Source organism: Dunckerocampus dactyliophorus, chromosome 12 (genome assembly GCF_027744805.1).
Source record: "Dunckerocampus dactyliophorus isolate RoL2022-P2 chromosome 12, RoL_Ddac_1.1, whole genome shotgun sequence".
Lineage (NCBI taxonomy): Eukaryota > Metazoa > Chordata > Actinopteri > Syngnathiformes > Syngnathidae > Dunckerocampus > Dunckerocampus dactyliophorus.
Genome location: NC_072830.1, coordinates 21,892,722 through 21,903,861, shown reverse-complemented (window position 1 = coordinate 21,903,861; position 11,140 = coordinate 21,892,722). Strand labels below are relative to the sequence as shown.

The window sequence follows — 11,140 nt, the reverse complement described above, 5'->3', positions numbered from 1 at the left end:
GTAGTTTTGTATGTTTCTGTTGTTCTGTTGTTGTTGTCACAATTGTTGTTGCTGCTGTCGTCCTTGTCTCTGTCTTTTTTTTTGTCCCCCTCTTATCCTCGCACCCCCCCTCTGTTTTCTGTTCTCTTCTTGTCTGTCCCCTCCTGCTCCGGTCCGGCCGCTCTGAATTTGCATAATAACATGCATCAAAGTCAAATAAATTCTGTATAACAGGGGAATTGTATATCACACTTCTCCCTGGCAGAGTAAATCTGTTGAGCACTTTAGGGCATTTAGAAGAAAGGGTCTCTTTTTCCACAGAGGGCCACATACAAAAAAAATTGGCGGATGCAGGGGGCCACTTTGATACCTTAAATCCAAGCTATCCAAACATAACTTTGTGTTATAGGTGACAAAGCAAATTAGTGTAATATCTAATAATGTATCTAATTAATAAGGAATTCATTTTATTCTTTGAATATGGCGAGGACCAATAAAACACAAACGGTGGCCCGAAAATGGCCCAAGGCAACACTCTGGACACCGCTGATATACAGTATCAAACATTAAAATTAGGTTTTATTTCCTGCATGCATCACTTCTTTGGGAGGCTTGCATCTGCCACTTCAACAACCATAATAATAAATATTTTATTGGATATTATATTTTATTTTGTTTCCTTTAATCATCACAACAGAACAAAGTGAGCAGCCTCTTTAAAAGAATTACTACTTTTATATATTAAATTGTATAAATAATATGCGTAAATAGATATAACAGAATCTTGATGGTTGCTTCGTGATGAACATTCGAACTTCGTATCGTTCATATTTTCTTCCATTTCTTCCATGTACATTTAGTTTAATAGTAGACTAAACATAGTGTCAAGTATTTCTAGCTCTAGCATGACTTTCTATCACCTGTCACTTAATCATCAATAGCAGTGGATGCAGTCGTAGCATTGACATCAGTAGCGCCGGTGGCAAGCGATGCTGAGGTCCCAGTCGAGGTCCCGTCACGTGGTCTGGCGTGTGGTCTCATCATCTCCTCTGTGTTGCGTTCAGGTTTAATCAGGAGAATGTAACACTTTGGCAGGAAGATGCAGGCAAGGATGCCAAAACTAGAGGCCAAAATTGCAAAAATCTGCACGGCCACCATAAACTTTCCTCGCGTGCTGAGGTACGCCGGGACAAAGGAGATCCAGACAATGAAGAAGACCAGCATGCCAAAGGTGATACACTTGGCCTCACTGGAAGAAATTAGGTGTGGTTTAAACGTAGTGATACATTTCCTGCTTTTCTTGACAACTTGTGTAAGTTCCTACCTGAAGTGGTCTTCTAGTTTTCGAGCCAAGAAGGCGAAGATGAATGCCAGCAGAGCCAGCAGGATGTCATAGGCAAAGATACAAGAGATGAAGACCACAGAGCCCTCACTGCACTCCAAAATGATTTTTATATTCTGAGCTGAGGTGTTCTTCATCGGATAGGGGGGCAAGATAATGAGCCACACGGTACAAGCTAAAGCCTGTGGGCAGTGGAGACAGATTTTTTTTGTATAAATGACCGAATAAAGTTATGAGTAAAATGCTGTAAACATAGATTGATTAATTCACCTATCCCAGGTGACATTAGGCAAGAGGCGAGGTACATCCTGGACTGATCGGCAGTCAATCACAGAATGTGAGTGGGAACTGAACTCACCAAGGCTGCACAGGTCAGCCAAGTGGATCACTACACCATCACTGGCAAGTAAGCAAGTGTATCTACTCAATTTAACCACGGTTTACAGCTACAGTGCTTGTATGAAATCATGACATTTTTTTTGTCATTTGTTTTATTGTTAAAAGAACACTCATTTTGGCCGCTTGTACCCGCGATCTTGTCCTTTCAGTCACGACCCAAAGCTACCCACGACCTTAGGTGAGGGTAGGAACGTACTGTAGATCGACCGGTAAATTGAGACCTTTGCCTTTCAGCTCAGCTCTCTCTTCACCACAAAGGACCGATGCAGAGTCCGCATCACTTTAGACGCCGCACCAATTCGCCTGTCGATCTCGCGTTCCTTCCTTCCCTCACTCATTAACAAGACCCCAATGTATTTTAACTCATCCACTTGGGGCAGGATCTCACCCCCGACCGGGAGATGGCACGCCACCCTTTTCCGAGCGAGAACCATAGACTCAGACTTGGATGTGCTAATTCTCAACCCGGCCGCTTCACACTCGGCTGCGAACCGATCCAGTGAGAGTTGAAGGTCACAGCTCGATGAAGCCAGCAGGGCCACATCATCTGCAAAAAGCAGAGACCCAATCCTGTGGCCACAAAACCGGAACCCCTCAACGCCCTGGCTGCACGATTTCTCCACCATTTTTATTATATAGCATATAGAATTATTCTGTTTTTTCTGAACCCGAATAATTGTTATTTTACGATTTATTCAGCTATTTTATTCTTTCTTCTTCTTATTATTATTTTTTTATATATATTTATATAATTATTAATAATATCCTGGGATTTCTGCAACATTTTCCCAACATTTTCCTCCCCTTCTCACTCAGTACTTCAAAAAAAATATTGTTAGAAAGCACTAATTAAAAATACTATTAAAAAAGTAATTTCAAAAAACTTTATGGGGACATAGGGCATAGGACAAAGAATCTAAAACAGAATATTTATTTTGTCATTTTATCATATACGTCAAAGTTTTCATATTTATTTTGTCATTTTATGATTATTTATTATTATCCGTTATCACACATACTGTATATGCACTGGTATTTATTATGTAATTATTAGCAGTAATATAAGATTCTTCTGAAGCATTTTTCTAACATTTTCCTACCTTTCTCAGTGAATAATTAATTAATAATAAAAAAAAATCAACTCGGGCAAATCCAGTAAATGCCGATCTATCATGATGTAAAATGCATCACTAACCATCTAATGAAGGTTTCACTTATTTCATTTACCTGAATCAATGTTGCCATAACAGCTATTGCCCTCTGGTGGGCAGAAGTGAGAACGTCAGGCTGAGGAGCAGCAGCCAGAGCATCACTGAGGTTGGTGGTGTTGGTTACGATGACGTCAGGGCTGCCACTGTTGGCTGCTGCTTCTTTTGCGGCTTTGGCAGCTGCTTTGGATCTGGCACGGGCCGCTTTTAGAGCCTGAGCTCTCAGCATCAGCACTGCTGCCTTGCCTGGGGGTAGAACCATAGGACTATTGCAGGTTACGTAATCTATGGCTTGCAAGACTACCAGAGCCTGTCTTTTCTCTTACCCATGAGGGAGGAAAGACATAGAGCAAAGCCCAAAGCCAGGGCTACTTGGCTGGTCATGCAGCTCCAGTGCTGAGGCTCTCCGAGGAAGACAATGGAGCAGAGGAAGGTCACCACCAGTGAGAAGAGCAGTAAGAAGCTTAATAGAGCATCATTGGCTTTCACCAGAGGACTGCCCACGTGCATGAATAACACCACCTTGAAATCAGCAGCACACATTTAGAAACAGTGATTGTATTTGCGGCTGGATTTACACTTCATGTATGTTTGAAGCTGTCCTGTTCAGAAGCTCAACGCAGTACAAGTAGTCTGCGGTCTTGGACGTCACGTTAGCAATGTGGTGTAAATCCAGCCTAGGAGCTTGACATGGCTTGTGGGCAGTGAATCTCACCCCAACAGCAATGGTGACGAGAGCTCCAAAGGTGGAGATGACGATAAGAGTGATGCCCAGTGGCTCTCCAAATGCCAGGAACTCAATGATCTTTGCCACGCAAGCATCATGAGCTTCATTGGACCAGTGATCCCCGCTGCACAAGACACACTCGCGAGCATCTGTCAGCAAGAGGAGAGGGGAAATACAGTGGAACCTCTACAGGTGAACCTTTCTTTTCTTGACTTTTTGCTACGCTTGAGGATGGACCAGCTTCAACAGGAGGTGTTCAGAGAAGAAGCAGAATATACACAGAAAGTTATGATTTGTGATCAGCCAGTCAATCAGCCAGCTTCTTTTTACACGTGTGGATGACAGCATTGGCATTATGACTTGGCCATTTGTCAATTATGTTATGTGATGCTAATATTAGTATTATTGTTTGTTAGTTAGCTCAAATGTGACTTTAAAATAATACAAGTTTTGTGATGACCACAGTCTGACACTGGAACTGATTTGTTATGTTTCGATTGTTTTCTTTGGGACATTTTTTTCTGATGTTTTGAGCAAGGCTGCTACATCAATTGTTCCCGGGGCAACAATTTCAGAATACTAAAGGCTGAAGGTCGGACTTCTCTTTGGATATAATGGCAGCACATGGCTGGGACTTCACCTAATGGCTAACATAGTTACAAATAAAGCAATAAAATCATAAATTAAAACATATTAACACCAGTCAAAGATCTACTATATGATAGGGGTGCTGTTCTGTTTTGACCTACTACAAAAATGCTAGTCAAAGATGCTCTATTTCACAGGTGTCAAACTCTAGGCCCAGGGGCCAGATGTGGCCCGCTACATCATTTTATGTGGCCCATGAAAGCCTGGGAACATTGTGTGTCAAGTAATGCATTTCAACTTTTTCTTTCTAAATGTATTTGTTCTTTCATTTTAACAGTAAATTAGTGCAGTTCTTCTGAATTTTAATATTATTTGATCATGCAACATGATATTCCAAGCATTTTTTGTTATCAAATATAAATACTTGAATGTCTGCTTGTCACTTTGACATTCTCACTTCTCATTTCAAAGTAAGTTATCCATTAATTTACTAACTAACTAATTTGTTAGTAAAAAGATACTAATCAAATGCATGGGTAATTGTGTACTATTGTCATGAGGTTACATTCACACATATTGACAGTAACAAGTGGCCTCAATAAAAACGCGTCTGACACCCCTGCTCTGTATGACAGGGTTGCACTGCTGATTTTCGGAACTTGCAGCAAAAATCCAAGTTTTGAAATGAACTCAGTTATTTATGGGGTGGATTTCCAGCTTATAGGTTCCAATGCAACAATATGAAATAAGACGGTCATATTGGTCAAAAAATGGCAGCACCTTTTTGGATAATTTAGGTGGAAAACTAAATTATCAATTATTACATTTGAACTCATAAGAGCATGTTTAGGAGTTGTATACAGACTAGTCATGTTGCTAATCTCGCCATCGGCACACGGGATGCAGTCAAAGCAGCACACCGGCTCTCCCTGTCGGATCCCTTTTCTGGTGCCAGGCTTGCAGTTCTCGCTGCACACTGAGCGAGGAGGCTGAAGAAAACACACTTGCATGGCTTTTTCTGCTTTGTAACCAAAGTGAGACCATTTCAAAAAAATGTGCTACTGACCTCTAGAGCTTCAGTGTTCCACACAATAGAATCATCGATGATGGCCATCCTCTCACCCAAAGTTGCGGTACCGTTGTAGTGTCCCACAGTGACGTACGATATTTCCCCATTACCTTCAACGCCCCAGTTAATGATGTCATAAAAGCCCTCTACATCTCCATCCGTAAAGTACACCTCTTCGTCTGTGTGCGGCACTTTGAAGCGGACATTCTTCAGGTAGTACATCAGCTAGAAAACAAATATTATAATTATTAACGTCTCAATTAACGTATTTATAATGAGGTACAATAACGTTTTCTTATATATCGTAAATGCCTTCTATTCAATTAACTGCATTTTCTTGTAGTAGCTGGGTGTGTGGTCTACAAACGCAAATAACCACCAAGGTCTCCAATTAGATGTCAAAAGACATTAGCAGCTGTGGCTGTAGGCAACCTCCCAATGTCGTTCTTTATTAAAGGCTGCATTTGACATATCATGAGTGGTCGGAATCCAACAGCTCTACAGTATCTACCTCTGCATTTTAAATGTTGGGTGCACTACTCAGCTGTTGTTGCACACAATGAACTCAACAGCGGTAGTAATGCTGGCTGAGTTTGCTCCATACCGTTATTACAACATTGCTGCTGTGCAATGTACTGTACGAGAGAGATATTCTGCTTTCTCATGCAATCCAAATTATTATTAAAGTTTAAAAATTAAGTTCATAATTTCAAATTTCTCGCACCAGTTCCAATTATGTCCTGTCCTCTTTGTGGTTGAAGAAAATAAACGCCTTGACTAGAATTAGACGATTCACGGCAGATAAGATACAGGACAAATCAAGTAGTAGCTGAACACAACTTCTCATTCAATTATATAATGAAGTGCGTCTAAATGTTTGACTGTATATGCATAGAATGCTTGCAGTCATGACTGATTTAATGTGTACCTGCCATGGCTCAAACTTGGTGATGTCAGCACAGCCGATCCCAATGAATGGCCCCTGTCCCTCCTTGCAATGCTCCAGGTTGTGCAAGGCATGGGCAACAGCGTACACCGCTTTGTACACACTGTAACAAGACATTGCAAACATGTTTTTTGCCATAAGACCATAGTGAACAAGCAGTGTAAGCTGACCTGTAGGTGATTCGTAGCTGGGAGATGTCAGAGTAGGTGTTGTTGAGCTGTGCAAGGGACTCACTGCCAGTACACAAACCATCAGGACCAACCCTGATTGCCTTGGGTGCTGTCCCATCGAACACACTGGCCCTCTCGTTGGACTTCCTTAGGGCTGTGCCATAGTCTAGTGTGCAGTTAAACAGCTATAAGACACACATAGTGTACAGTCATTAAACACTTCCCATCATCAAACTCAATTGATACAATGCACTTACGGTCTCCCAGAATTCCTCAGTGAGAGGGTCTGCATAAGGGTCCAGGTCCAAAAGATGTTGCTGAAGACCAGGAATGTTGGCCCTCTTCACCGCAAAGCCAATGGTGCCACCCAGTACTGAGCTTACCTGGACACAAATGATCAAGCTCAATGCCAAATAGGATGTTGGTCTGTTTTTGTCAAACAAATATGTGTCTTACCCCAGGCTGGTTAATGAGAGCTGAGGTTACCCAGGCCTCACTGGCAATCCAAGTGCGATTGGTCACATTTTGACGTAGCAGTTCAAGAACCAGAGGACTGAGGTCAACGTCTGATGAGTAGACTACAATGATCTTGGCTGTGGACTCAACTACGGTTTGGACAATTCGGTGGATGTCTTCGGGGGAACTCACCTACAGAAAAAGACCAATAGTCGTGTGATGCAAACATGACCAAAACCAAGCAGCAGCAATGAACTGCCTTACCTTAGGTAGGGTTTCAGAGAAGGAGATACAAACCCCAGCCTCTTCTACCTGCTCCTTGAAGTCTTTGATGCCATACTTGCCATAGTCATCATCAGCGGCAATGGTGCCCACCCAAGTCCAGCCGAAGTGCAGAACCAGCTGGGCCATAGCTGTCGACTGGTGTTTGTCATTGGGAATGGTCCTAAGAAAAGTTGGGAACTGGAACTTGCTCTCCAGGGCTGAGCATGATGAACAGTAGCTGACCTAAAGGATGAGAGGACCAACATGCGATCACATTGAAGTCAAACACCTCTTCTATTGCATAATGTGTTCCAATCGTACCTCTATCTCTAATAAAGGTGTTGAGATGGCAACAGCTTAATTGTAGACGCAAATTTGGAAATTCTACTGTTTTCATCTTGTTGTATATCTTTGTCACACCCTACCTGTGGAAAATGGTAAAGCCCAAGGATTCTGGCAGTGGCAATGGACAGGTCAGAACCCCCCGCTCCCACGAGAGCAGCCAGGGGTGCCCCAGTGCCACAGCGGTAGTTTGGTACAGCCTCGTCTTGGCCTGTAAGGTATGTGAGGGTGCCTTCCACAGCTTTGGAGATGGTGAAGCAGGAGTCGTAGATGACGTAGCCCAGGTCGGTGTTGGGCAGCAGGTCATCCATGTTGTTTATTTCATTGATGGCAAACACCATGGTCTGGGTCCAGCGGAAGGTGCGGTAGTTGAATCTAGATTGGGGTGAGACGACATTGTGCATCAACGTCCTTCCTCTGTGGCTTTTGGATGATGGGAGAGAAGACATACAAGAACAGAGGGAACACTGCCCACACTCATGAATGACGGGGAATTTAATGTTTGGTGGTGGTCGGAGAGAACGATACAAGTATTAAGATGAATCTGTCAACATTAGCATTAGAAGCCATAAAAACAATCATGTTAGCAACTGAGGCTAATTGGTCCCTGAGGTGCTGCCTTGTTGTGTCTCACGAATAATTGAAACCTTCAAACAGTTATTATACATCAACTATCTTTACATTAAATTGGAGAGTTCTACATTTTTCAACTTTCATTCAGCCCGGCACATTATTTTATTATAACAGCTTGTCATATGCATGAAAATACAAGAGACTCACCCCTCACATCCTAAGGACACAGGCAACCCTGAAGTGTTAGCATCACTGGAAGCAATGGTCTTGTGGACAGGAAACATTCCCCCGATGATCACCTTCTTTTTCTCCACATCTTTGTAGCCGCTCAGGTTGAACTTTGCCTTCAGCTTGCAAGTGGCTTCTGAGGAGACAGAGACGTGAAAGTGGAGAAAGACGCTTAATCCCAGCAAAAAGCCATCAATTTCCATGTTTTGTTTTTGGTGCAGATGTGCACTGAGGAGAGAGCTTGGCGTGGAGTGTCAAGACAAAGCAGCCAAAGAGGTGCATCAGGTGTTTCGTGTGTCCCCCAGGGAGATGCAGCTAGAGGGAAGTGGAGAGCCACTGGTGGATAGAGGTACAATAAAAAACAGTTACTGTTCAAGAAAATAACTGAATAACTCTGAATATTTTTTTGCTTCACATTGTGGTATCTTTCTTCTGCTGCATAAATTAACAAACAAACATGCAAATGAAAAATAAACATTGTCTTACGGTCTTTGGGTCCGGCCAGGACCCCCGATGAATGTTTGGGGGCTTTGGCCCACCTCCCAGGCCGGTAAAGTGTCGTTTCAGCAACTTGAAAAATTGCGATAAAAACAACGGAAAAAACGGGCGAAAATCAAAGCGTCGGAAAAATAGCGTTTTTTGCCATCTTTGCGTCCGGCCGGGACCCCCGATGAATGTGTGGTGGGTTTGGCCCACCTCCCGGGCCGGAAAAGTGTTGTTTCAGCAACTTGAAAAAATGCGATGTCGTGACAGCTGCGGCACTGAAAAAACGGGCGAAAATCGACCCGTCAGAAAAGTGGCGTTATTTGCCATCTTTGCGTTCGTCCGGGACCCCCGATGAATGTTTGGGGGGTTTCGCCCACCTCCCGGACCAGAAAAGTGTCATTTCAGCAACTTTTAAAATGCGATTTCGCGACAGTCGCGGCCCATGACTGGTCACCAGTCAATAACATTCTCATGGAACAATTTACAATCCAATTAACATAACATTCATGTTTTTTTTTACTTATCGGTGTATTGATCTTCACAATCAGCAGCACAAACCTACGTGCCCACATCAGGGTTTAATTGGAAGCATGAAGTAACATGAGTCATCTTTACCAAACAATACAGTCAACCTACTGTTCCAAAATCATGGCAGTGTCCCCTGAGTTTGATGGCGTGTTGATGACTGATCCAACTTGTCTGTTCTTGTCTCTCAGCCAACTGGGAAAACACATGCAGGAATTCTTCCTTGGTAACACGGACCTCATGAGCAGTAATGAAAGATTGCTTTAGGCTAAACTGGTCAAAGTATACATTTAAAAAGCACAACAAAAATTTGATTTGCCGTTTTCTTAATAATAATTACAAGATTTGAAAGAGTTATTAAAAGGTCCCCTTCCAAATTAATAAATTTGACCTTTCTTAATCATGTTACAACAGGGGCTAGTGGTGTGGCTAGTGGCATGTTACCCTCAGTCAGGAGATCGTGGGTTCGTATCTGTGTGGAGATGACATGTTCTCCCAATGCATGCATGGCTTTTCTTCTCAAAAAACACTATAAAATATGCATGCCAGGTTAATTGGAGACTCTAAATTGTCTATAGGTGTGAGTGTCAGTGTGAATGGTTGTTGTCTATATGTGCCCTGCAATTGTCTGGTCACCTGCAGCCTTCGTGTCAAAATAACCACTTAACTTCACTCCTATTTAATAGTAGTTTATTTATCCATGACAGCAGTATGACCAAAATTGTTTTATAAAGTGAGTACTTTCATTTAAAGCAAATGGAAACGACAAAGACAAAACAGGAAAAGCAACGACAAAATGGAAAAAACAAAGACAATACAGAAAAAATGATGACAAAATGGAAAAGTCAATGACTAAATGGAAAAAGAACATGACTACATTTGTACGTTTTTTTATTATAGACTCTCTTTATATTTCCACATGTAGTCCTTATTAAATTAGGCGCTCCTGTGATTCCAAACGCACAAGCGTATAGTATCCGGACTAAAAGATACAAGAAAAACAAGGCCGCACTTGAATACTTTTACTTTATATTCATTGTAATAAGATGTGTTCGATTAATATTAATTATAACAATTAAATAATTCTGGGGATCAAGTTTAAAAGACATAAAGCTAAGCACTGTCCTTAGTGCTCTGTTTCTCGCTTTTCTTTGGACAGTTTAACAAAAAAATAAGATTTTTTGTTGCATATGTCAAGTATTTCATCAATAGCAACATTTATTGTGTGCGTAAACATACTCTTAATTTGATGGTGTTAATGTCATCATTAAGTTAAATATTTTCTAAACAATTGGTCTGGAATTCCAGCAATTAATTTTCAACATAACTTCATCCCTGTTTTGAGTCATTGCATCCACCCAGTGGCGGTTCTAGCTAATCATCAAATAATGTCCACCAGGTGACTAAGCCAAAGAGTGCATGGGGGGAAAGGGTGGTAACGTTCGCACGTCACCACTGTGCCACAGCCCACAGGTTATGCGGTTAAAAAAGTAAATAAACTCAAATGTGAAATAAAAGGGAGGTCAATTATGAGTTGGTTTAGCGTTGACTGGTAGCTGAGTGATGGTGGGAGATGATGATTATAAGTGTTGTTACTTTTGTCAACAAAACATGGAAAAGAGAAAGTTAAAGCAATCAGATGCACAATTTAGAAAGAAGAAGAGGAGAAATGAGCCAAAGATGAAGGTATGGAGCTACAGCATCACTTTATGTACACCACATTATGGAATGTATTTGATCAAATAAGCTAATGTTACTTGATGGCTATACCCTACCTGCGCTTCATTTGTTTTCTTGACTGACTTTTAATTGTGTAAATAAGGATGTAAATCACATGC

General features: G+C 41.7%; 1 protein-coding gene across 1 annotated transcript; it reads right to left on the bottom strand.

The window, feature by feature from the left end:
• Nucleotides 1-891: 891 nt before the first annotated feature.
• LOC129191499 (vomeronasal type-2 receptor 1) lies at nt 892-8,494 on the bottom strand. Its single transcript, XM_054794909.1, has 14 exons — nt 8,271-8,494; nt 7,569-7,865; nt 7,149-7,386; nt 6,885-7,076; nt 6,686-6,811; nt 6,429-6,613; nt 6,241-6,361; nt 5,310-5,537; nt 5,109-5,232; nt 3,644-3,804; nt 3,255-3,450; nt 2,948-3,174; nt 1,304-1,503; nt 892-1,228 (listed from the first exon to the last, which is right to left on the bottom strand). Exons 1-14 carry the CDS (start codon nt 8,492-8,494, stop codon nt 907-909), a joined length of 2,841 nt encoding a protein of 946 aa, XP_054650884.1. The 3' UTR covers nt 892-906.
• Between the last annotated feature and the right edge of the window lie 2,646 nt (nt 8,495-11,140).

Bases quoted from the DNA above. Each gene is read 5' to 3' on its own strand.
- LOC129191499 (XM_054794909.1), bottom strand. From the start codon at position 8,494: ATGGAAATTGATGGCTTTTTGCTGGGATTAAGCGTCTTTCTCCACTTT. The intron at 5,538-6,240 runs GTACACATTAAA...TTTGTTTTCTAG, and splicing joins CCAAGTTTGAGCCATGGCAG to CTGATGTACTACCTGAAGAA. The intron at 1,504-2,947 runs GTAAATGAAATA...CACTGCCCACAG, and splicing joins TTATGGCAACATTGATTCAG to GCTTTAGCTTGTACCGTGTG.